This window comes from Saccoglossus kowalevskii, chromosome 16, assembly GCF_978046115.1.
Source record: "Saccoglossus kowalevskii chromosome 16, keSacKowa6.1, whole genome shotgun sequence".
In the NCBI taxonomy this organism is placed as follows: Eukaryota; Metazoa; Hemichordata; class Enteropneusta; family Harrimaniidae; genus Saccoglossus; species Saccoglossus kowalevskii.
The window spans coordinates 22,995,035-23,022,993 of record NC_140656.1 but is presented as its reverse complement, the minus strand read 5'-3'; the positions used below and the strand labels follow the sequence as shown (position 1 = coordinate 23,022,993).

General features: G+C 34.6%; 1 protein-coding gene across 3 annotated transcripts; it reads right to left on the bottom strand.

Moving 5' to 3' along the window:
* Positions 1-603: 603 nt before the first annotated feature.
* On the bottom strand, positions 604-27,959 carry LOC100376704 (WD repeat and SOCS box-containing protein 1-like). 3 transcript variants are annotated; one of them, XM_006811734.3, is made up of 8 exons: positions 27,587-27,959; positions 12,526-12,697; positions 9,581-9,825; positions 6,253-6,485; positions 5,323-5,507; positions 4,332-4,445; positions 4,069-4,179; positions 604-2,122 (listed from the first exon to the last, which is right to left on the bottom strand). In XM_006811734.3, the coding sequence occupies exons 1-8, from the start codon at positions 27,621-27,623 to the stop codon at positions 1,960-1,962; spliced, it is 1,260 nt and encodes a 419-aa protein (XP_006811797.1). In that variant the 5' UTR covers positions 27,624-27,959; the 3' UTR covers positions 604-1,959. The 3 variants fall into 3 exon arrangements, with proteins under 3 accessions (XP_006811797.1, XP_085347363.1, XP_085347362.1); XM_085491237.1 differs by lacking the exon at positions 27,587-27,959 and adding an exon at positions 18,223-18,340; XM_085491236.1 differs by lacking the exon at positions 27,587-27,959 and adding an exon at positions 16,613-16,764.

Genomic DNA, 27,959 nt, shown 5'->3' with positions numbered 1-27,959 from the left:
CAAAATGTTGCACCATAATTTTGGCAAGGAAAAATATGGCACTCCACAGACCCCTCCCTAATAATAGAGTAACCCAGTGACAGAAACGTGCATCTCACATGAACTCTGGCAAAATCTTGGTGATATGTGGGTCACCTGACCATGCTTGTACTGACAAGGATGATAGTAAAGCAACAACACAAATAGTGAATACTGATAGCCGATGTATCTTAAAATAAAGTTTACTTTTTTTCTTTGCTGAGACATAAAGAAGTGCATTTTGCTGATTTGCATGAAGGACTAAATTACAGGAATAGATGCAAAGTAATTAGTGGGTTATGTCAGTTCCATGTGTTTATGATGTACAGGAAAATGTAGGTCTGTTTATGCTCTTAGCATGACTTGTTCCCAGCATGCCTTGCACTTGACTGTTGCCACAGTGACAATGATTGAAGGCCCACAGTCCCCATGCTGCATCAGTGTGCTATGTATACAATGCCTGTAAAAAAAACATTGCATATACTAAATTTGAATCTCGTGACTACTGTGGTGGATTGTATCACTGTGACCTGCACACCTACTGATAAACATCAATAAAACAAAAAAAACTACAATAACAGCATATTTTGATTTTAATAAATAGCATTTATTTATATGTAAGTTGCTGAAAAGATCCACTGAACAGCAACATCCGCTCTTTTTCTCCATCTTCTTTCTGTACAAAAAAAAACCTTAGCGGGAAACTTTCAATATGTTTTCCTTGCAAGCACTTCTCACCATATATTTACACGTCCACAAGTCTGCGGCCAATACACGTAATGAAGATAATAAAAAAAAAAATCCCCCTGGCAAGTACTCGTTTACTCTGACCCTAGAAGTGTATGACTATTTAAAACTTGAAATATTCATGATGTATTGTTATCTTGCTAACCCTAAGAAATTCCATCTGAGAAAAAATTAAAAGATATGGATACTGAAATCATGTGCAGTTCATGCATTATTAATCACAATTCAGTGAGTGTAGATCACACAAAGTTGTTCCAGAATTAAATGTTTGTTTAGTAATACGGTAAGTACAAATGTACTTTGGAATTTGTGGTCTATTTTATCTTCTGTTTATTTTTAACAATCGATATTTACTTATCAGGAAACACAAATCTGGACAAACTGTCTGAATTTCTTTAGACATCACCTTTTTTCACTTAAATTTTGGTGTTATATTTTTTCTATAGTTGTAGTTCATAATTGTCCAATGGACATGATTTCCTACTAGCTATAGATCTGTGAAAAGTGGCACCAGTTGAAATTGGTCAAAAGTCAAAGGTTGCACTCTGAGATGATACGTGTATTCTGAAAACCAATATACGATATATTTGATAGTGTACATATGCAATGAATTGTGGGAAATATCCAAATAGAAAGATCATGCTTGTCGGAAAATAACCGGAATAATTAGGACACGTTAATAATCACAGTAATTTGACATCTTAAAACATATTTCCCACAATTCCTGCACATGACATCATATGACTCCCTCCTAAAGGTCACACATCCTGGCACTTTCTATACCCTCATGATGTACCAGGATGTGTGACCTTTGACAGTCACACTGTCAACTGAAGGCATAAAATAAAGACCATCTAGCAAACAAAGAATACTGGTGACAAACATTTGAACTACTGCTCGATCTGCAATGCAATGTCTAACTAGAATTTCAGTAAATAAAATCACTCCCCCCTAAATTCATTTTACAAATTGCATTAAATGCCAACCCATATATAAAAAAAACGTACATTGCATGGAAATTTGTTTCCATGTCTTCTTGTTAAATGCTGTAAACTTAAAATATTACTAAAAAATGTAAATCGCAGTGAATCCTGCGAGAGTCAAGTCACTTATGCATGTTTAGTAAAATATGACTGCACATCACTGTGAGTCCAAGCAGTCCTCCCTATAGTTCAGAATGGTTTGATCCACCGTTCATTCTTTATATCTCAGGTAACATCTCAGACTTTTGGGTATGAACAGTTTTTCAATTTTATTCGTGTCATGGATCATTTTCCTGATGACGATCCGGCACAAGTGTTGAAGGGTTTGTACTTTCATCGGAGCAGCAAAGAAAAATACATTCCCATTTCTTGTTCTGAAAAAAAACCCATAAATACAAGATTAGAGAAATCATACACAGAAAATAACAAAATAAAACTTTAATTGTTAAAAAAATAAAAAATGAACACAAGTATTTGATAGAAAAAATCAACAATTCTTTTTTTAATGCAACTTCATCTTTAAAAAAAATCAGCTCAAACTAGATGAATAAAATTGTTATGACAAACCTCCTCCCCCATCTAAATGCATGATATTGGTCATTTGCATGTTATGCTATTTATTTATTGTCAGTGATGACGGACATGCTGTTTTCATAGTTGCCCAGCTTAAAGCAGAAAATAAAGGAATTTATATAGTTTTGTTAATTTTCAGATATATTGCCTACATGACTCCCATTCAGCATTTTTGATAATCGAATAAGCTTGTTTACTTTTAGGCTGCTATTTTGTTTTTACCCATGATGCAATGGAAGGTCAACGGTTACTACCGTAATACCCCTGAACATACAAAATCGGGAAAAATTGGGGGTGAGCGCTTACCCGAGGACCACCCCAAAAAAGATTTTAAAAAGTTGTTTTTGTGATCGTATGATAAGGTCAAATAAAGGAATGCTTTCGTACACTTTGTACACATACTTGTTTCTTGATTTATGCGAGGTTTCAATAAACGTGAGCACTCAGTCAAGAACTGTGGGAACACTAAGACACAGGGTCGAATTTCAAGAATAAAACCTGTTTTACTAGTATGTCAGCGAATGAAGTTGTATTACTCACTGAAATTGGCTACAAAGTATGGTAAGTATTGTAATCAATGCACGGATACTTTTTTAGTAATCGTGATCAGTGCAAGTCGAAACGGCCGGGAAAAACTACCGCTTGTAATCCAAGATGGCGATGACCTCATTAACATAATTTTGTTCACGCATGTATTGATACATCGCATCGTAATTACTGAAGAATAGCAGACAGGGTTATGAAACAAATAAACCTTTTATTACTGATGTGAAATGTTTACAAACTATTGTAAATACATAAACATATCCAAACGGCGATACATAAAAAAACAGACTGAAAATAAACTCTGGTGGACCTCATTAACATGGTTTATTCACGCACCCACACACATGACAAAATTACAAAAATAACGATGATGCAACATGTTCCTATCGTCGGCATGCCTCATTATGGTTATCGTAATGGACTTGAGGTCAGCAAAATGTTTTTTCTTCAGCGACAGAAAAATAATCCACATGACCGTAATGCCATAGCTGTGATGAAGGATGGAAAGAAAGTAGCAAGTTTACGACGTGATGTCTCAAAAGTGCTAGCTCCCGTTATGGATTCACAGTCAGCGAAATGCTACGTTTTGAAACCAAAGCTAAGTGCTTCAAACCACTCACCAAGGTAAGGATTATTGCAATATTGGATTCATCGTGAATGAAGAGAAAGCAGAACGTGTGCACCACATGCTGCGTGGTTCATCTTACGTCGTTAAGTTCCAATGAGTTTTTACGTAAAAACACAAACAAAGCGTCCCTTTCAGGGCCATCACACACTCCAAAAAGAGAACTACTGTAACAAACACACTATTTAAATAAATCAAATGCGTCCGTGTTTTTGACAAATAAAACTTTATTGTTGACCCCATTCTTGGCTAAAAATCACCCTGGGCGTTTAACCGAGGATGTCCCCAACATGTAACTTTTGTGAAAACAGGGGGGTGGGCACTTGCCCAGGAAGGGCACGTGCACGGGGTAATACGGTAAAAGTACACACTTTCAATACTGTTTTGTTTTTTTGCAACTGTTTATTATTTTACTGAATCACTGTAATTCAAGTAATTTCTTTTAAATTATAGTGAGATCTTGCACAATAATATTAACGGGACAATCCTCTATAAAACATTTAGTCAGAACTATCGAACCAATCAATATGCATGAATCTTAAGTAAAAGTATTATCTCGTCAATGGTATTACTTACCCAGTAGCAAGTACTCCACCGCCCGGTGAATAGGCACAGCATAAACCGTTTGGCACAATCGCTATTTGCTCTGGTATCTGCGTATCAAATAGCGACCAGAATCTCACGTACCTACAAAACAATAACATCCCAAAATTAACACATCATGAACATTACACATCTACTTGTGATCACAATGAATCAGACTCAGAAAACAATGAATTGGATATTGTCAATTCAGATACGCCTGGAGCGACAACTCAGACCAAGTGTCGGGTACTTACTTGTCATCGGCAATGGAAGCGACATGACTACCATCGGGGGAGAATGACACATCTCGTACCCATGTATCATTAGCACCACCAGCAAATATAGGCGAAGGAGGAGGGAATACATGTCTGCAACAAACAAACAAACAACTTGTTATTCATACATTGTGGATCTTGCAGTTTGACGATGGATTTCTGGTTTCCTCATCACATGGTGTATTGGGACAAGCACATATGATCTGATTTGATGTCTTATTTATGCAATATTCATCAAAATCATCCTCCAAATAAGCTATAATATATCAGCATGTTTTACATAAAACCAATATTAGAAGCTATATCCCTAGTAAAAGCTGCAGCCGTTCTTTTTGAAAAATTGCGACTAAAAAATCATCACTTCTTGTATGTCTAGATGTTCTAACAAAGACCATATCCCCTCTGTCATTTTACTAGAAGTTGCAGCTTTCGGCGATATTGTAATTGTTATTCTAAGTAACTATTAAAAATTGCTGGACATTTCAGGCAATGGCCCTTTATCATTAAGCACATAGCTATATGTATATATCATACATATCAGTACCGTAAAATCTGGATTAGAAGCCGGATCCCTAATGCGCATCGCATCCATTATTTTTGAACAATTGAAAACTAAAAAATCACAATTTCTCATATGTGTAGATAGAAGCTGCATGCATCCTTTCTGTTGCATTGTACTATGTTGATAGAAACCGCGGTTTCTAATACAGATTTTACAGTAGTAGCGGTTTAGTTTATCTGTTTACCTTTCACATCAGATCCAAGTTTGATTTGAAACAATGCTTATAATGCTGACCATGCATATATCACAAACCGAGTGAACCAAACAAAGCTACAATTTGCTAATTAATCAGATATCCTACACACCAAAAAACCTGAAAATGGTGCATTGAAATACTCTACACCGACATTACAGATTTCACTATGTAGAGAAAATATCAATACTGAATGATAATGATGCTCTACTTACCCAAATATTTTAAGTTTTTCACCGGTATAGGGATCCCATACAATAACTCGGGTATCCCATGATGCCGTTGCAAGCAGTGCGCCATCTGGAGAAAATCTACATGCTACTACGTCATTGTAATGACCGTCCAATCTCTTCCATAACACTAAGTCTTTTGGTAAATTTAAAACTTTCCATAAAATTATCTACAAATAAAGAAAACGCACAATAGCAATTAGATATATGATGTGATGTTGGTTAATGCTACATAAATGAAGTAAAGCAGATTAGGTTTTATCAGACTTTGCGACAGTTTATAAAAACAAATTCAGTTAGCTCTCTGAATACACTTGTAGTCATTTTTTGTACTAACTAATTTTTTCATATTTTTCTATAATTGCATTTTAAATTTTACACAAAATTGACATAATTTTCTATTGCCTACTGGTTATTATCAACATTTGTGAAAACAAAATGGAGGTTTATTCATAAAAAGATGACAAAAGTTGACTCTGGAGCTTCAAAGAGTCCATGACCTGAAGTGTATGTCTGAAACATGAACTTTTTGTATTCCACTTAAAGTGAGATCATATCAAATTCTGTATATCAAAATTAGGCAATCCTGCAAAACATTGTGCAGAATTTTGGAAGAACAGCACATTTTATCTTCATTTTTTTACCGCCCGTCGCATAACAAATCCAAGTTGCATTTTCGTGGGAGTATCATGATCAAAGTACCGAAGTCTCGCGCAGATGAGAAACAAGATTATACATGGAATAAATATTTATTTCATTTCTTCTCTTCGATCAATGATCTCACTTACAATTCTTTGAGAATCACACAAATCTCATGGGGAAAAAAGAATTAATTTTATTTTTTTCCCCGCCCTCCTCAAAAAAATTTCCTTATAAAAACTTGAGAAACAAGGAATAAAAAAAAGTCGGCCTTACCGATTTCCCACTCCCGACAGAGACTAACAGTTTGGTGTCTGGTGAAAAACAACATCCAAACACCCACTTGGGATGTCCTTTCAGTGTTATCGCCATGTTACCATCGTCATTGAGGTCCCATACTTTCAAGGTTTTATCTCTAGACGCCGAGACTAGCATCAGACTACCATCGGGTGCGAACGCCAAATCTCGTATCACTTCTTTGTGGTCTATGAGGTAATGTAAGATTTCACCTGTAAAAAATGAGATAAAAATTACAACCAGGATTTTAACAGGACTATATTGTTATGTCAAAAATTACAATACATACTGTACTATAAAAAGATGGAGTGGACTGGTTGCTGATCAAGCATGATTATAGTTTTAACTGCAGTTTTAATTTGTTCACAGCAAGCGAATAAAATACCAATACTATCAGTTATGATACGACTGCAAGCCCACAGCTACGCCAATAGACTGACCAACAAGCTCTAAGTATAAGATAGCTAGAATCCAGGGACAACACATGACATTGAAGCGTTATCAAGTATTTTTTTTGTTATCATCAAATGAATATGAAAACAGTGTTTTTGAAAACTGAAATATTCAATGTATTTTAGCCAAACAATGAAATGAATTCATGTGTCATTTACAATTTAATAAACAAATCCTCCACAACATACACCTTAAGTCCACAACAGCTGTGTTCTAGTGATCCAAACAAGCTAACTGAACATTTACATCATGTTCAAAATACAATGCTGAAATCCAACTATAAATTCTGTCTTTCTGACAGTCGATATGACCTGATTTGCTTTTTAAATGATGTGAATGATAAACAGATAGATATCACAGGCTGATTGGTCGGCATAAAATATTAAAAAAATGTTTCGGAATTTTCGAAATTTTTGAAAGCCAATGTTACCTTCCACAAAATAAAATCCACATAATTTTTTTTCAAAAATTTTGGTTAAGACTAATGTAGCTAATGGGAAATAACCTTCATTTGGTCCAAAAATAATTGAGAATTATAGAAAAAAACACAAAAATATGCAAAATTTTGGCGAGTAAAATCATAATGTTCAAAGGGTTGAGAATCTGAATGATAAAGAAAAATTTCACATTTTAGCCCCCCCCCCTCCCCAAATATTTGTTTTAGGTCTGTGAACACTTCATTTCAAAAGAAAATACTTGATACCTTATTAGGGCCAAAATATTATTAAATTGAAGGAACAAATAAAAATTCGCAAAAAGGCATGTCATCCACCATTTTCTTAATATTTCTGTACCAGAATTTTTATTCAGCCTTGCATAATAATGAAATATATTGGTTCGAAAAAATACAGTAATCCACTAACTGGCAGTGTCAGCAGCACTCACATAATTTATTTGGTTTAATTTAATTTACTTTAAAATTGAAAAGCTAGGAATACATTTTTATTTTTAACATTTATTTGACTATGGTGTATCTATGTCTACCATCAACATTCTGTTAAATAAATTAGACCTGATTGAGCTGTTACAGTGTGTCTTTAATTCTACCCCTAACCATTCAATAGGTTATCAAAACAACACATTGAGAGTGGATGCACGTCTGTCTTGAAATACTTCATTTAATCTAAGATGACGATTGCATCATCTGTTTAAACGGAACCATGGAACGTTGTTCAGCATTGTGAAACAGATCAAATGTGAACAACATATGTAGGCAATCAAATAATTTCAACTACAACACAAATTATCTTTCATAATTTTTTGCGTCTTCCGAATGATTTGTCGTGAATTAAAAAGAAATTCAATGTCTGAACAACACACTGATTATTTCAAAACCAAAACTTTCACTTGTTATTTCAAATCAAAAATTCCATGAATAATTAATCTCAATATGTACCGGTAATGCTTAGTGATGTCATCTGTGAATTATGCTACATTGTATAATATGATATTAATAATATTAATTTAGAAGCGGACGTGATCAGTGAATGTTCAATCTACTGAAGGCAGGTACCGTAGTCCTTGAATTTGAGAGGCAGGGGAGATTGTGATTGCAGTTTTTAAACACGGTCTCCGCTGATGATATGATTCTTGTAACGCAGCTCGAATGACACTTGCCAAGTGCTACGGGACAGCTCAAATGACACTGAGGGACAGCTCAAATGACATTTGTCACTACGGGACCTCACAAAGTGACATTTAGGCATCAGACTCTCCTCGCTATGTGTTAATCACGATAGAATTCCAGCTAATATAGTCTAGAATTGTCTGATTTCACCTGATGAAACAAAATTCTGGATACTGGGAAATGACTAATTTTCACTGGGTTTAAATTTCGCTGATTTAGCATTTTAAGCATATTCAGTTGGTTTTAAATTCACGGTTTTATCATTTAGATAATGTGTTCTATGCTAAATTTTACATTTTCACTGGGTTCTAATTTGGCTCATTTTCCAGTCAGCGAAATAAGCAGAATTAAAACTCAGTGAATAATTAATCCTTTTACAGTATTCTTTTATGGTACAAAGTTATGTATTGAAAACAAATAACATGTTATAAGTTAATGTTGAGTTATTACATGCTTTAATTTTAGTTAAATATTTATTTTACACTGTTAATTGTTATACCCCCCCCCCCCCCCCCCCGTAGTCCTGTTTATCCCATTGTCATGCAGCTTTGATGGGACACAGTGCCAGTAAAGTATTTTATAACCTGTAACCTGTGCAAGGATTCCTATAAAAACTTTTCTTAAGGCCGTTTGGTTATAAAATAAATATTATACATTGGCAGATAAACCAACATGACTGATACTACACGGTACATAAATAATATTGTTAGTATGTAGAAGTCATGTCTTTAGTCAGCCACCTGTTCATCTGCTATTTTAGATTGCCAATTTTTTTCTCACGAAAATAGACTACAAATATGTAGCTACACTATCACGTTGGATACAAATATATATATTGTATACGGGCAATTTTCTGACTATAAACCTGGTGGGAATGTCATACAATAAACATACATGTGCATTATCCACTTCTTATGTATCACATGACAATTCCTGACAATGCTAAACAACTGGGGTTTGCTTCACAGCCATTGATTTTATTATAGGCAGACTACTGTAAATGTATTAATTATTCACTGGGTTTTATTTTCGCTATTTTTGCTGATATAAAGTGAAATCCACTAAATTTAATCTACATGAACATGTAAAATAACAATAGAAATCATTGTTTCCTTTGTGAAATTAAAACACAGTGAATATGCTCAAAACATTAAAATAGGGAAATTAAATGTTAGTGAAAATAAATGATTGTACGGCATAAACTTGCGGAGAAGGAGGGCATCTTACCTTTGTGAATGTCCCATGTCTTAATTCTACCACTATGCAAACCAGTTGCAAGTACTAACTCTTCTTTTTTACCAACATTGAATCTGGTATAGTGAATATTAATGTTTTTCCTGGCTCGTTCTGGTACCGATGATCCAAACGCCATGGCCCAGACGATCTCGCCACAGTCAATAGTCCGGACATGCTGCATATAGTTGTTATTGTCTTCATCATTGTGGCGGTGTTCAGCTTTCAACGGAATACCACTGCAATTGAGTAAATCAATATCATGAAGTGGGAAATACTATAATACCAATAATTAGCTATGAAGCATTTAGCTGTTGTAAACGGCTATTGTCATATCAAATTTTCTTTTATTTTTAAGTTACTATGTATACACATGTATGTAGCCCAATTGAGAAAAGGGCTATGAAATTTACAGCCGGACTATAATTACGGAAACATTTTTTTGGATAGTTGGCTGGGTTACCAGTTTTAAGAGCTGGTAGTCCAACAGTAATATTGGGTAGTCTATCAGGTTTTATAGTAGGAATTTAGCAATGCGGAAAATCACCAATATGAATAAATAAATGTAATTTTTCTTAATTTATGTTGGACAAATTCATTTTTTTAATATTTTGTAAATTTTTAGTAGTTCAGGTGGACAACTAATTTTGAAAAAATGGTAGCCCTAGAACAAGATTTAGGTAGTGTATGCCTTGAACTACTGTTGATTTTGAGCCCTGTTACAGTATGCCACAATTCTGACAATAAATTGCATTTGTGTTGAGATTTTATCAAACTAAATGTAAGAAAACAAGAACTGAAACAAACAATGAATAACCACTGCCAATTAATGTCACATGACCAGGACGTGTAATCATGTGCATAGCGACATAATATGCATAGCAACAGATTCAATATAAACAAAGGCCTATATTATATTATTTGGGCATATCACCAAACTCAGGCCTTATTAAGTGTACACAAGTTGTTGTACTTGTGGTATTTCCATTATTCATAGTGAATCAACAGTGATTTTATTTTAAACATAAAATGTTTCTCTTGTGAACGTTCTTTAATCACAAAGCCGATTTCATGCTATTTTTGTTTAGTTTTATCATAATCTGTATTGTGTGACCACATACATCATATTTTGTCAGAATTTTGTAAATTTTGAAAAAAATCTCATGTTAGGACCAAAACCAAATCTTTTTATTTTGTTTTCCTGAGCATGACATGTCATGCCAGCTGATGCCAGTACTGTCATCAATTTACAATTTTCTAATAAACAAGGTACTATGAATTGATTTACATTAATTCACAAATTCCATATATTTACTATTTTACACTAAAGTCAACTTTTTGTCATCTTTCACAAAATTAACCTACATATTTTTGTCCATAATATTTCCAAAATCTGTATCTAAGCTTATAGACAATGTGAAATGACATTCATTTGATCAAAAATAAATGAAAATACATACTTCATATTAAATATAAATACAAAATTTAAGTCAGTTAATGGAGATAGTGTTCCACAATTGATGGAGATCAAACACCACAAATACATTTTTTTATTGTGTTGGCCTATAATACTGAAAAACTATTCTGAATAAATTATTTGTCAATGTATTCTTTTGTCCAACCAAAATAACACAAAAACTACTGTAAAACATGTTGAAAAAGCGGCATGCAATTTTAGCGAATTGTGGTAAAATGACGTAATAGCGAAATGTTGATTTAGCGAATCTCTCTTGTCATTGTTGATTTCTTTGTTTGGTGGCCATTTTGAATTGATAATAAAGTCATTAGCGACATCTTGAATTAGCGAATCAGTTCTCTTGCTACATTCGCGAAAAAGACATGCTTTTACAGTACATCACTACTCTTTCTGTGGTATCAGAAAAGTTGTTTTACTTATTATACACCTTGTAATGTTATTTCAGATTTTTTGACTGATCCAAGTATGAAAACAAGTTAAACACATGTAGTATGAAATAAGTTCAATACTTTAAAGATACTGGTTATTAGTTTAGCTTAGAGTCAGAAGGCTGGTCTTGAACAGAGTTATAACAATGCCATATAACAGTGACCCACTGGTAGATGAAGGTGTAGAAGAGTCTGAATATCAAGTTAAATGTAAACCAGTTTGATGCATGATCAACAGCAGGGATTTTTTAAACAAGGAAACAGGGGCGCAGTGCCCTCATGCCATGGCCATGCGCCTCCTTACCCTAGGAAGCAGATCGTCTAGCAACCATAAAATTCTGATTGACCAGGGATCACATGTGGCCACAGTATTCAACCCTATCTCCCAAACTTGGTGGTCGCACTGAACTGCAGTGCTCCCTCTTGCAGTTTTTTTCTAGAAAAACGGGTTTAGCCCACTGATAAGAAACATAATTACAAAGTGATCTAGCCCTTCCTAGGTCAGCAAGTGTGAACGTGGCTATAGTTGCTCTATTAGAAATGTAAGCCATGCACAACTAATACAGCAAATAGGTTTGACTGATGATGATGATGTGAAATAGTGAAGGTAGACATTTTGAATTTTGAGAAATATTTAATTTAATTTTTATTGGATTTAATGTTGCACACATACCTTCTAGGATTTTAAATAAATTTTGTTTATGATACATATAAATAAGTGGGCATAGCAGTGAACTATTGGGACATTCTAGGCTGCAATCAGAAAACAAGTTCTATGATCTGTATTCAGAGAGTGGCTAATATACAGACTGTTTAAATATGGACTGATATATTATATGTTCATGTATAATATTTGGAAGTTAAATCCAGGCAAAATGATTTCAAAAGTGTATTTGCATGTGTATTGAAACACGTCACTGACATACGATTGGATTCTGGCACATGGACCCTGATGACCACAGACCAAATATTAATAAAACTATCAAGACGATCACACTGGTTGACAAATTTGAATGAAAAATCTTGCAACTTACACTGTATTTCTGTACGGATCCCATGGTACAAGCCTCACTAGTCTATTCCCACATGACCAGGCAAAGTATGACCTATCTGGTGCAAACGTACACGTCCAAGACTCACTCCCAGCTTTGTGAGTTTGTCCTACATGAGCCTGGTTCTTTAAATCTGCTATCAAAGGGGCTTTTTCTGTAAAGCAATAAAACACATTGATTACTCAGTGATATTCAGCATTCTGAGTTGAGTACAACTCATCATCTTGATGTGAAACACTTTAATTTGTTGTGAAATTTTATTATTATTTATTCTTGATAACCTTGTTAGTAGCCAGTATTATTTTCATAGTCAAGTAAGCAACTGATTCTGCAAATTCACTGACCTTCACAACTTTACAACTACAGTGCTGTGACCCACTTTACTTTATTTTCGCTTTGAATTAATTTTCGCTAATTTTGCTGAAAGGATGATTCAGTGAAACTAACATCTAGCGAATATAAATTTTTCCCTATATATTTTACATTCAACGTCAAAAAGTAGTGAAAATAATCCCCATACAAAACACCCAAAAACCTTCTCAGTAAGTATTTTACAGTAATTAATTAGTATTATACTTTCTACACAAGTAATATAAAAAAGCTGTTTACAATAAACTAATTCATACATGTATTATGCGGGATATTTATACAACAAATTTATAATCATGTGTTGTGTTGTGATAAATTGTAGGTGTGGTGGTTTATTTATGCTTTGTATCAATGAACTAGTCTTGAATACTTCAAAACCTTGTTTTGTTTTTTATCAATATATTTGTGTGACTGTGTTAACAATAGGTCTTTTCAGTTCTACTGTAAATCAATACCAGTGTGCCCTCTAAGCTGATATGATGCAACACTGATTTACAGAGACATGCTGTGACACCATTGGTTATACTAATACATGTACCCTTTCTAGCTTCATGATCATACATTGATATAGCCTTTTTGATAAACACCTTACTATAGTTACAGAATTTGTTATTTAGTTGAAAGAAATTCACATTTTATAAACAATGTGAGTATAAATAGAACAAAATCAGCAGCCACAACAACTTCATTTGTGTCTCAAGTCACCTACTCTCTCTACTAGTCAACAAACTGGTTTGGAAGATTCCATTTTGACTTTGGAGTTAAAATCCCTACAAAATTGTTACTGTTACGAGGACACACTGACCACAGTGATTCCAGGATTGGCCGAGCCTCCAAATGAGGAATAAATACCCATGTTTAAGTTTTAGCGCAATGCACATTAATATAGAGTGAAATAGATACACAGTGATCTCACCATGAAATAAATATGATGGGCAGAAACATTGCATCAGTTTAAAACCCATGAAATAATTACTCATCCATGTGTGACTTGAGACAGGAAGTATTTTGTTTCCTTTAAAGTGAAAATAGTACTGTAAAATCCTTATTAGAAGCTTTGACTTCTATTTAAATAGTACAATGCAACAGATAGGATGCGGCTTCTATTAGAGCATCTACACATATGAGAAACAATGAATTTTTGGTTCTCAATTGTTTAAAAAGAATAGGTGCGACTTACATTAGGGATGCGACTACTAATACAGATTTTACGGTAATATGAAAACAAGTTTCAATTGTCACTTCAATTTTCTTACATTTTTGTGAGACAATTTGATCCAACGGGAGTAAAAAACCTGGGACAAAAAATGAAACCATGAGACAAATGTTTCATGTCTGGTGAGAACACTTGACACAGGAAGATGACACAAGTCATAATACAGGTGTCCTTGAACTATGCCTGATTATAATATAACCGCCATCTACCTACACTAGGATAAACTTTAAACATTTTATAACAGGAATGGTGACCCGTACTTTCAACTATGTAATCAGCAAACTAAAATCCTCTATACTGTCAACAAACCATCATACAAAATACAAATTAAGGTACTGTAAATACTCTATTAACTTGCGGTAGTAAAAATAATTATTTTTTTCAAGAACGTGAAATATCAAGATGCAAATAGAAATTATTTTGTTTTTGCACGAATTAATTATTGGTTGATATATTAAATAGTGATTTGTTGTTTTGTTTTTTCGGATGAAAATACGGTAAGCACAGACAGTTGTAACATTTGCCATTATATGATCAAGGTTTAGCAAATTTTGTGTTGTCGGATGGAGCTTTGTAGAAAGTATGCTAATCTGCCAAAAAGTAATGCTAATACATGTATATTAAACTTATGTCCAAGATAGACAATGAAAAAATCTAGGTACCGCGACTCTTGTTTTTAAAAAAAAATCACAAATGCAAGTTCATTGTTGAAATAATTTAGTTGAAATTAGAAACTACCGGTATGCAACTGGTCAGAGCTTTGTCAATTTGGTGGGCTTATACTGACACATATCCAAGCAGTTATCAGATTAAAGATGTGAATTGACTGAGGATATATTACGATCTATAATTCTTTAAAAATGTCAAAAGACCAAGAACTAAATTAAGATGCAACACATAGATGTACTCTAAAATTTGTGATAAAGCAGTACATGTTATTGTAAATTACTAGCTTCATGTGAGAGGCAGAAATCTTGACCATAATACATTTACACTTGTTGTTCCCAACAATGCATGGCTGTATGTATGAAAACTGCACACTCATTCTTCCTGCTTTGTGCTTTATTTATATTCTCTGCTGTCACCAAAAATAGTTGTCATGTGACTATCTTACTGCATCTATCAAATTTACATGAACAATTTCATTTGAAAATCTTGATTTTCTCTGGGAGAAATTAACAAAAATTTGATAATATTGGCTGTTTGAAAAACAACTAAAGTTTACAAAATTGTTTGCCTTTAATGAATCTCTAAAATTTCACTGACATGAAGTTAACCCCATTCCTTCCATCTCCCCCAAAGTATTACAAATTGCGTTCACATCAAATTAGAGTTGTTTACAAAATACTACAATGTCAATTGTCCAGTCTTAGGGGTTGACATTTTTTCCTTTTAAAAAGAGTAGATTAGAAGAACGCATATATTTACCAACTGCTGATGTGATTTCGGATAAAATGGCTGATTAAACACAAAATATGAGTACACTGCCCCTCGGTGTTGACTGTTGAGGGTCGATAATGAGATACGAATTCAGTCAAGGGTAATATTCCCATGATGACATGGTAAAATCCCGGGGATTAATTGCTGGTCCTTGAAACACAACAGCAGATAAAGCAATGTAGAAACAAACACAAATGTTATTTGACTTTGAATAGAGAAAATTACTGAATTGTCAATTGATTTTTATTTTCAAAGATATCCACAACTCAACAATTAAATGCAACAGTGTTAAACACCATACATGAACTCATTTTAACCTGATGGTATTTATATTTAGTTTTTGAGAAATTTGATAATGATATGACTATCTTGGCCACGTCAGTACAGAACAACAACAGAACAACATAAGGAGTATGACACTGAATAAAATGCAACAGTGTTAAACACCATACATGAACTCATTTTAACCTGATGGTATTTATATTTAGTTTTTGAGAAATTTGATAGTGATATGACTATCTTGGCCACATCAGTACAGAACAACAACAGAACAACATAAGGAGTATGACACTGAATAAACTTTGACCTAAATAACTAAGAACAGTTGATGTTTTCCTGAGGAATAGTATTTCACAAACGTCATCAGTATCAATAGAATTTAGTTTAATATCTAACCTGGTATTGCAAAACAACTTCAGGTTCCTTACTTACTGCCAAACCCATAAAAGTGTAGGATTAGTTATTAAAAGAAAAAGGGGCACACAAAAGGATAATAACTGAAACGGATATCTTGAGAAAACATGATATAAAATATTGAATGATTTAAAATACGGTGATGTTCATGACACTGCTGTTATTTAAAAAAAAAATGGACGAAAAACAACAAAGAGGACACATAAAAACAACACCAAATATACCTTAATGTCGGAACCACCATTACAGGCATTTAAACTTGAGTAGTGCTTTGTTCGGATTTACTGTAGCAGGAATTACAAACGACAAACCCCATCCACAGCTATAAAATAGTGAAAATCAAAACGATACCTTGTCCAATTCCAACGGCAACATTGTTTTTTCCATAGCCGGTAGTCATATATTCAAAATTTTGAAAACAGCAACAACAACTACTGCTTTATCCACATACTGTCACAGTCTGACGCAGCTGTGGCTAACAAACAAAGACTACACCATTATACAATGGGTAAGGCAATGTGGGGATCGCAGGGGCAACTCTGTGGTGAATTTACTAAAATTAACCAGATTTGTGATCAAGAATGCATGTTTTGTTAAGTTATTAAACAAGAAATAGATTTCTGAATCTGAGTGAGCTGATTTTAGTTCAAGCTCAGTTTAGAAACGATCTGAGGCTATCCATTGATTATCAGATTGTAAACACTATTCATATTTAAATGTCACACGCCTATAGAAACCAGCCAATCAGAACGGTTGACCTTCACACACACCCCCTTTTGCGTTGACATCACACTGGAACCACACACGTACTAAACCTTTAAGGCTTCAAACAACCTTCGTACAATAGAGATGTTTTCGAAAAAAACATCAATTTTTTTTTTTTACATACTCCATATTATGGAAATAATTTCTGAATTTCAAATCAATGAAAAAAAAAATAAAGATATATTTCTTGAACAACTGGAAACTGAAAAAAAAAATGCTCACTCAATATTATTATGACAGTGTTTATAAAAGGCACTTTGTAATTAGACTAGCAGCATTGTAGACAAATGGTGTTCTGTGGATCCCTGATGGAGTCTCAATGATTGATTGCTTCTCTTTTAAAGTAGCAGAAGTGGTAACGAAATTCAAATGGGGCACAACATTGCTAATTTAAGCAAAGCTGGCGCATGATACAATCTGTGACAAGGTAAGACACAGTAAGTATGAGCCATCCTGTGGCCATCACAACACATATGACCTTCCCCAAATACATACAAATGACATCTGAACCTTTTTTCAGTCGTCATCTCTGCCACAAAAAAAAAAAACCACCGTCCTCCATAACTTATTATAGGACACCACCCAGTCGGCCATCATTAGTGCAGAACATCCAACCACCTATTGTCTTGTCTCAAATCAAACACTCATACAAAAAACAATTCAGTAATTATAATTACTAAACCACACACTGCTCAAAATTACTTTGAATAAAATGCAACTTCGATATAAATAAAGTATAGACTGGCAGTTAATTCTCTCACGTTATATATTAAACACAGCAATTGCATCATCCAGCGCTTTGACTGGTTCAATCACCGACCCAAGAATGCATGGTTCAAATCAATGGGGTGTTTAAACTCTTACAAAGGCTCAGTATAGTAATATACACTGCAAGCACAATAACCAAGGTCACCTTCCACCATAAACCTGAACTGCCAAAAGTACACATACAAGAAAGTGCACAGCAACTGAGCACATTAGACATTAAAACACATTACTGAACTAAAAATCAACCAGAAACAAACAGGAAATTATGAGACATTCACATGATACCAGTGAATAACAGACCTTACGGTACACAACCAATGAAGTCAAATGCATATAAAAAATGTGTCGATGACTTAACTTAACTCAGCTGAAAGAGGCGCAGTACTAGACCGATAAAAAAAAAGTCAAATATAAATTGTTGACGTTACCTTGATGAACACCTATTAATTCCTGAGACTGATTCATCCGCATTTGCAATGTAAGAAAATTAATGGTAGCCAAATCGGACTAAAAATGATTACATTACACTTAAACAACAGGCCAAAACAGGATACCAGTGTTTAGACTGTTCCATTCTATAATAGGGATGGAAATGGAGAGGGGGACACTACCATAATTATAAACAGGCATATCACTTCTCTAGAAGGTTGTAACGATAGAGTGAAACAAGTTTGTTGTGAAACAAGTTTATCTGAAGTTCTGGTAAATATGGGAACAAATTTGTAACAAAACCAACACTAACTCTTGAACACATTAAAAGGTATTTCATAAATGTAGGAACTGACTGAGTAATAAAGTTTAATTAATCACTAAAAATGCTCTCACTGGTGTAGATTATTACCCTGCCCACAGTAATGCTCACCCCTAAATTATCCAGTGACAAGTTCATTCATTGTACTATAAATGCTTGAAATTAATGACATTTCCAATTCAGTCGTCATTGAGAGTGTACAGACAGATGTTGTGACTATTGGCATCGGGTTATATTTACACCATAGACTGGGTTGTCGAAATAAAAAAAAACAGCAAAAACCTGTTTAATATGAATACTACAAAAAAGTATAATTATACATATAGAATGTGGAACAATTGAATGTGGAATGGAGACAGATGGTGAAATTAGATCAGGTTATGTCAAGACTCAAGGTTATGTCAATAGTGACCAGGTTTTACTGGGGGGGGGGGGATAAACATGTTACCGTATTTAATCCGGGTATAAGCCCAGGGTCTTGAACATGGAAAATCGCCAAAAAGAAGGGGTGGGCATTTGTCCGGATATCCCCGGCAAAAAAAAAACGAAAAATCGCGAAAATTGGCAACACGCAGATCGAACTGCGACAGGTAGCAAAACGGCAAATAAAAACATGCAACAAAAATAAATGAACAATATGCAGCATTAGAAGTGTAACAAGAACTAATTTATTGCTTAGAATGTGACAAATATTAAAACCAGAAATAATAAAAATCGACAGTGAGGATTCATTTGAATTAGAATATCCCCGTTGACAAACACGCTGCCCCATACGCGTGAATTATTTCCGGTTTCGACAATTACCGGATCAACAGCCATACAAGATCAATAATAATTTACGCAGTAAAATTACGAAAGTTCATAGTTGTTAGAAAACAAAACCTTCTAAGATCTCTATTTGTACGTTCATTGCTATCTTCATAAAAGTCAAAACCCTGAAATTCCACTGTCGCGATTGAACTAAAATCCCTATAGCTTCGTCTTGAAGTTTGTTGATGTCGTCCCACACAATTTGGACTTATCACATTTAATCCACGGATTTCGCTGTCTGGTAGCTTGGCACTCTTAATTCACGTCTAATCAGAATAAAGAGACAAGAAAAATGGGGTCGCGGCAAACGACTCACACAATGCTTTTGTTTACCGTCTGGCAATCATCTTTGGCCTTTAAGCATCCGCTTTACCGATTGGCTAAGAATGACATCACTACTTGTGTTTCGTCATGGAGGTAAATTCAACATCGCTTTTTTATCAGACTAGGCGTTCGTTCATCAATCACAAATATTTAATAAAGCCAAAACAACGTGCTTTAAACCACTCTCCCAGGTACGGGTTGCTACAATATTGCAACATTGGTTTCATTGTCGGCGTCGCTAACTACCAAAACAGTGGTGAACGGGCTGCTCTATTTATGTCACAGCTATTTCGCGTTCACTCCTCGTTTTACGCAATTGACATTTATTTTTCAAATTTTGTTATCAGAATCAAAACAAACTGCAAGAAGTACACTGTTAATACAACGAACAAAAATAGGTTTTGTTTTTTTAATTTTATTACAGGTGTAGAAAAAACACCCCTGGGCGTTTGCTAGGATATGACCTCAACTCCTTTATTTTATCAAAAGTGGGGGGTGGGCGTTTGTCCGGGCATGGGCTCTTAGCCGGATAATTACGGTAAAATAATAAATTTTTTTAACCGATCCTAGAACTAGTAGCTAGCTCCTCCTTTGGACTACATTTGTATGTTATTTACTGGTATATTATATTATTATATCAGCTCAGATGAACTTATCTTAAAATAAGATTCTTAAATATGGAGCTACATCATGATCCCCAAACGCTGCCAGGACCAATTACAAATAAGGATATACAATGAATTTTCGAATCAACAATTCTGCTTTCTCCAATGCCAACGAACAAAACTTTTGTCTTCGACTGGCTTCCTGTTCCTGTCTTATATTTATATATTGACCATGCGGCTACTAGAAAATTTTAAAACTTTTTTTTTTTTTAAACTGGCTTTAGCGATCCTCAGGGATGGAGCTACATCACACGATGTTCCACGTTGCTAAGACGCGCACCACTGTACATGCATTTCTATGGACTCTGGGCGCGCTGCTGTGGAACGCCGTTCGAGGTGGTGAAAATTCGAGAAAACAACACAAACTCAACTTTGAAGTAATCCAGAACAACCAAATTTATATATGTTACACGCGTAGGGCTAATCCTGTTACACTGTTCAGAGGAGTCTCAACAGTCATCCCAAAGTACTGTTTTCTGCGAGTTTTGGGCCTTTGTTTTCACCGCCGTGGGTTGCCAGGCGGTGAAAATGCCCGGATGTCCGCCCTGAGGATTGTAGCTTTCTTGTATGCATTTCTTTCAATCCTATGTTAATGTCTTGCTTGTTATGCAAAGGGTTATCTCCCATCTTTAGTAGAGAAGCTGGCTTTAACCACAGTCTCTCTAGAGGGACTGTGCTTTAACCTTTAAGACCAGTTATGTGTAACTGATTCTAAAGGTCATATTACATGCCCAAATGTTATCTTTTGATTCAGACGAATCAAAAGCTATTGAATGTTTTCAATTTAAAGTAATTTTGATCAGATAAAATCAATTTAATGATTTTTATATAATTTGCCATTGCAGGTGTAAGTAATGATAACATATTTGCACTGTATAAGGAGCAATATAGATGTGCATATACCCTTGTTGTATACTGAATTATTGAAATTACTTATTTTGATCATAGAAATACACTTGAAATTACCTAATTGCATGTACTACTAATAGAGCAAATTAGGTAGTACATTCGGGCACAGAAATTCTATTCAACGTTTGGGACTATGTCAGATGGCTGTGTTGACCATTGCAAATCTGACACAACCACCATCATATAGCTGATGAGCTGTTATGATACTTGTTATAGTGGATATCAATTTTTTTTAAATTCTACAGTAAAAAGAAGGGAATTACTACGTGATTTATATTAGCCCAATACAAACTCTGTACATTGTATATCCTAAATAAAGGTAATATGCAGACATTAATTATGCATGCCTGGCTATACAAGTGATTTATTTTAGAATATTTTTAGAATACATGATTTACTAAATTATACTTATCACAATCAGACAAGACAACTGATAATTACAAGAATATTTAAACATTTAGTTTTTTTTTTCAGTTATTTATATATTTTGTTATTCTGTTTGTATTATCTAGTTTTATAGTTATTTGCAATTGTTTATAATATAATTTTCAGTTATTTGAATATTTTTGCCATGAGGTTATTTAGTTCTATTTATTTATATATTTTGCGATCTTTCTTAACTATTCAGTTATTTGTATATTTTGCAAATTTGTTTTTTATATTATTTAATTGTGAATTAATTTGATTGTAGACAATTTATTCATTCATTCATTCATCATTTATTTATTTATTTATTTATTTATTTATTTATTTATTTATTTATTTATTTATGCACAATGCAAAAATAACACAATTCAGAGAATGAGAGATAGCATCATCATTACATAATTTGAGAACAAACACAAGGGTCCAATAAGTGGAAAGGAAGGTTTCTTACAGGTCATATGTACTTTCAAACTGTGAGGGCGCTATCACACTTCTAAAAAAATCATGACATAACATGACATCATATCATCAAATAAGGAAGTTCATATCAATGGGCAATGGAATAATGGTAACATCAACATGAAAATTTGTACTACACTGTAATCTCAATATAATAAACACCTTTATAATGAATTTCCTGATATAATGAACACATACCATGTCTCCAAGTCGGCTCAAAACAAACCCTAAAATATGCTCTAGTTTGCAATTTTGTATCATACTAATTAAACAAGCATTTTGCGATGCAGTCCCTGGTGTGTTATAATATTACAGATCATAAGCATATAAATTATTGATAAAATTATTGTATGTGTGTATATGCACTATGATGTACTATCTATGTACATATAGTTTCAAGTTAATTGCTCAAAGCAAGTAAGATTTATGTGTCTAGAATAAACTAGGTCTCATGCCACTGGCTGCTCGTAGCCAATTTAAATTTAATTTAATTCAATTTAAATGCCTTGCAAGAACCAATGAAATTTTTTAAATATTTTTTTTCTCAGATGCTGCCAACATGTGGTCTTTTGTTTACTACTTAGCGGCTGTGTACCTGTGGGTTTATTTTGTGTGTATTTGGATGTTCTAATCTTGGTGTTTTTCCAGTGATTTCTCAAAGTGCAATCTAAATACAGTAGGTGTGTCTTGTTTACCTGAGATTTGTAAGAGTTTGAGCTGGCCAACATGTTAGTTTTTTTCATATGGTTGATTATTGGCATGTTGATTTCCCATTTTTGAGCCATGTTTTTAACTTTCTTCATCATTTTCATATAACAATCTTGTCATATGTTAACATAGTCATCTATGGAAATTAAATTAGTTGTATGAGCCCAATGGTGCTAGTTAGTCATTTTGAGTGGAATTCACATAACAAAGTGACATGCATAAATTACCCACCAAATTTGAAAAAGAAACACATGGCGGGATCTGGTTCCAGATTTGTCATAATACCTTGATTTTTTAACAACTAAAATAGTCAGCAGTCATTAGTGTTTTATCTGTCTGTGTCTGAAGAGAAGTGCTCATAGCACTTACATGTTATGTATGAGATTTATGTCTAAAACAGAAAACTAAATGGCCACCAGTCGACTATCTTAGACCTAATCACAAAATCATCGCATGTGCGTATGTATCTCTTTAGAGGTGTAAGGTTTTATGTGCAAGGTTGGAAGAGAATTGACGATGGTGTGTCTGAGACACAGTTTCGGACACACAGACGAACATACAGTGACTAAAACATAGTTCCCTGTTTCATCCAAACAGGAATGAAAAAGATACCGTATGTACAAGATTCTATGTATGTACCAAGTGAATTACATTCATGACAGAGACGTGGTTCTGGAGATGCAAAATTATTGATATTGATGCATTTTGGCATTAAAATGTTTGCTACTCAGCAATTATGAATCACAACACAAAACTAATGCATGTGGTTGACACAATGTATGATGAAATGTTGGAGATATCACTCAAGAAGAATTACAAGTATGAGAATTACAGAAATGCCCTACTTTGAAGATTTTTTAACACTAAAATGGCTGCTTTTCAATCATTTTAATGTGGATCACTAAACGAGAACACTGTTTGATGTGTAAAGTTTGAACATGATTGGCCCAAAGATGTCAGTCGCATGGTTGCATATCTGTTCAAAAATTCCTCTCACTATGAACCCGTAAGGTTACTCAACATCTTATATTACACATATATTAGAGGTTGTATATGATTGGGAACCACAGCAAAGTTATCAACCAATATTTTTTTTTTTTTTACAAATATTAAGATATTAAATTGTAGGTCATCTGCTTTGGTCAAAACAAAAGTATCGTAGATGCGCATTATGAAACTATGGTCATCACACGGAATGTCATATTCTTACATCCTTAACCACTAATGGTTTGATCACCTGGCCATGAGTACAAGATCACCAGTGTGGGATAAAATCGATCACACACTAGATGTATGTGCTTGTATTAAAACAAAACGAATTGATAATAGTAACAGAGGTTTTTCTAGAAAAAAACTGCAAGAGGGAGCACTGCAATTCAGCAGCGCCACCAAGTGGGGGAGATAGAGTTCTCCCTACCAGGTTAGGAAGTTTTTGATAATTCCATTGCTTCCTTGGGGCCAAAATTACCGTAAAAACTCGATTAATTCGCGGTAGTAAAAATCATTTTTTCAAGTGCGTGAATTAATAGCGTAAAAACGGAAATTATTGGTTTTTGGTGCGCGAATTAAAAGAGTACTTTTAGATCGATTCAAAAAAGAGCTGTTTTTATAAATTTATTAGTGATTTGGGTTGTTTTCCAATGAACACGATTACAGGGCATTTTTTTACTGCCTCTGAGACTCATGGCTAGTGACGTTCATGGCGTATAGTCTGGCAGAGAACACGCATTGCGTCAAGGACCACGCACGATGTTACACTTAAAATGAAACAGTGAAATGGCAAAGGTCACTCTGTACACAAACAAACAATGAACACGTGGCTACAAAGTAGCCGTCTGGCTGCACTACTTTTTTTTATTATTCTAGGCATCGCCCGGGAAATGTTATGGCAGATATTACGAAGCCCATCTTGTCTGGAAAAATAACCCTGCGTTGATAAAAATAGTCTCAGAAAATGTTTAGAAAAAATAATGTTTCGCGTTGACCAAATATAATCATGCAAAGTATAAAGTGTTTTAATACATTGGTGAAAGGTCGCACTTTACGTGAACAAGAACATGCACTAAGAAGGAAAAGCATGCCAAAGTCGAAACGGGTGCATCATGGACATGACACAACACACGCTGCGACAACTGAGTGACCAGCGACATCATTTTGGGACGCAATTGAACTTCAAGTACTTCTTTGCGAAACTTGCTGTGCGGCGATGCTGACATCAAGTGTGTGTTGACCGAAGTTTGATCCCAATTCACACACTGAAATGGCGCGTTACCTTAGCAACCTTTTTCTTTCATGTCCCGTGCGTCAATCTAGTAAAATTACTACTATATCCGAATGTACTGTAATTACGCAACTTGTGTGCAACTCTGTACTGGCTTTGAATATATCAACGTCGTTTACTTAGTGCACTGCTTTTATAATTACTCAAATTTGTTTACAATATTGTATCGGCTCTGAATATTTCAACTTCGTAATGTATTGCTTTCATGGTAATTAGTTTTTTTTAACTATTGTTAGGGCACTGACCTGGGGTATTGGGTCGGTGAATATTTCAATATCACCGACTTGATAATGCGTTGCATTCGTAATAATAATTACGCAAACATAAACATACCATACGTCAAATTAAATTTTACTACAATATAATAAACTCTGGGCAGCGCACTTCGATCGCATTATTCATGTACATTTGGGCTGAGCTCTAATAACCACACGTTTGAATTATGTGCGGCATTGGGCAATGACCTCTAGAGTTCATACACTGATATTTAAATTCGGGCCACCCAGCTTGACGCAAATCAATATAGTTTCATTTGTTCAAAAAATCTTTCAACTCTCACAAATACCATGGACGCGAAGACTTAACTGGGGGTTAAATGAAAGGGAGTGTTAGATTTATAGAATGTACATGACCGCTTAACTCTGTGTTTTTTACTGAATCCAGTATAATGAAAATGTGACACGAGGTCAATCGCCCGACCAATCAAAAACGTCAATTTACGCACCATAGGACGGTTCACTTAAATGACGTAATAGAATAATGTTGGACACATAGTCGATGCAACCCTGTGGACCAGCGACGAAAAAGCCCTGTACTAAGCTTTCCATCACGAAAATTCGTAATCAATGTGCTGACCGATGGATATTTATCGACTAAGTAATAATCTTGCCCAACATCTGTAGTGTCGTGGGGGAATGAAATCTTTACCAAACCTAAACTGCTTGCTAACTGAAAGGCTGTGTTGACGGAGATCATCTGCGATTGCGGCTACACTAAGTACTGACAACATAAAAACTCAAACAATGTCTTCATGCAATTTATCCACTTTATTCTGGCCTGCGAATTGATAGGATACAATTTAAACATGTTTTTGATCGCCGCAAATTAAAAGGATATATTTAAAAATCAGCGTTCGAAAATAAAATGGGTGCGCGAATTAAAGAGACCGCAAATTAATCGAGTTTTTACGGTACTATCAGACAGGTCACAGTTGAAGAATGTGGCCACATGTGATCCCTGGTCAATCAGAATTTTATGGTTGCCAGAGGGTAAGGGGGCACATGGCCATGGCATGAGGGCGCTGCACCAATGTTTCCTTGTTTAATAAAAAAATCCCTGAGTAATATCGACTGCATAAAATTTATTATTTACTAAATATATCATTATCTGTTTTGCTTGACAGACGTATATTCAGCAGATGATGGGGTTTTGGGATGCAGAATAATAAATCTGATAACTTGAACAGGTATGCATCTACTCTAAACATGTATCAAGCATGTGACACAAGAAAAAAAACCCACACACAAAATACCTAGTATGGTATGAGTGAGACAAAAAATACCAAACTTATGTCAAAGTTTGTTAAAAACGAAAGATATTTAGTTTGGGGCAACAGTGTCAAAGTGATATTTTGTTTTGGTGGAGAACACAGATTTTTAATATTCGTACTTGAAGAAGCATGGGCATCATCACATACCCGCTTTGCTTTTGTCAGCCATTATCATAAATAAAAAAACACAAAAATATGTAATTTGTTGTCAAATTTCATCAAAACATGAAAGATATCTAGTTTTGTGAGCAGGTGGCAAAAGCGCTCTTTCATGTTGTGGCGAAAACAAATTGTTATTATACATAGTTTGATGGGTTGTTTTTGCTCTTTCAGTCTCTCTCTCTCAAAAAAAACACACCTTCTTGTACAGCGGAGAGAGGTGTGTGATCTTATTTTTTTTTTCTTTGAACTTTGCCAATTTGAGAAGACCCCTTACTCATATGCTGGTTGTTCATATATAAATATAGCACAAGGACTGTAATTTAAGAGTCATTCAGTCAGAAGAGAGTGTCAAAGGCCTTAATTTTGTTGACACTATAAAATTATTAGATATTCCAGTGAGTATCAGTGGACTAATCGATAGTGAAATTCCCATATTAACAACATAACATCGCCCAGGGATATTGCGTCATGCGATGACTTTAAGAACCAGATTGGTAGTTAGAGGTTAAACAAGAGATGGTTGGAACATGGAACTTCGAGGTAAAACACTCTCAAATGTGATTGCTAAAGTAGTTCGCGACGTTCATGCAGTATCTTCCTGTCATTATGCATTTACATTAGCCCCAGTGCAGTGCTGATGAGAGTTTTCGTTCACAAGCGACAGTATAATATTGATATGAAAGAGCAGGCTTCGTAACAGTACTCCGGTACGATATAAAACACATGAACTACATGAAATATTGCTTACCTATTTCCCCTCGTGTGACATATTGAAAACTTGCCATGGTCCTTTATAGAATATAAATGTCACTGGTAGATGTCTCGAGTAGTTTTCCTTAAAATGTGTAAGATATGTCAACACTCATTCATTGACGAAGGACTGAATCGAATGCACACATGATTCGAGGATGAATGAGATTGGCTTGTGTTCCACTACAGTCTTTCTTGAAATCACACAAATTATCAAAATCTTCCGATGCTGCCTATTAGAAATATCCACATAGAGTTATGTTTAAACAAAATCGGCGTGAAAATTACGAACTAAAATGAACCTTTTCGTTCCTGGGTGTGTGTTACATCAGCACCGTACGTTGCCGCTCTCATGATCAGCATTGAACCAG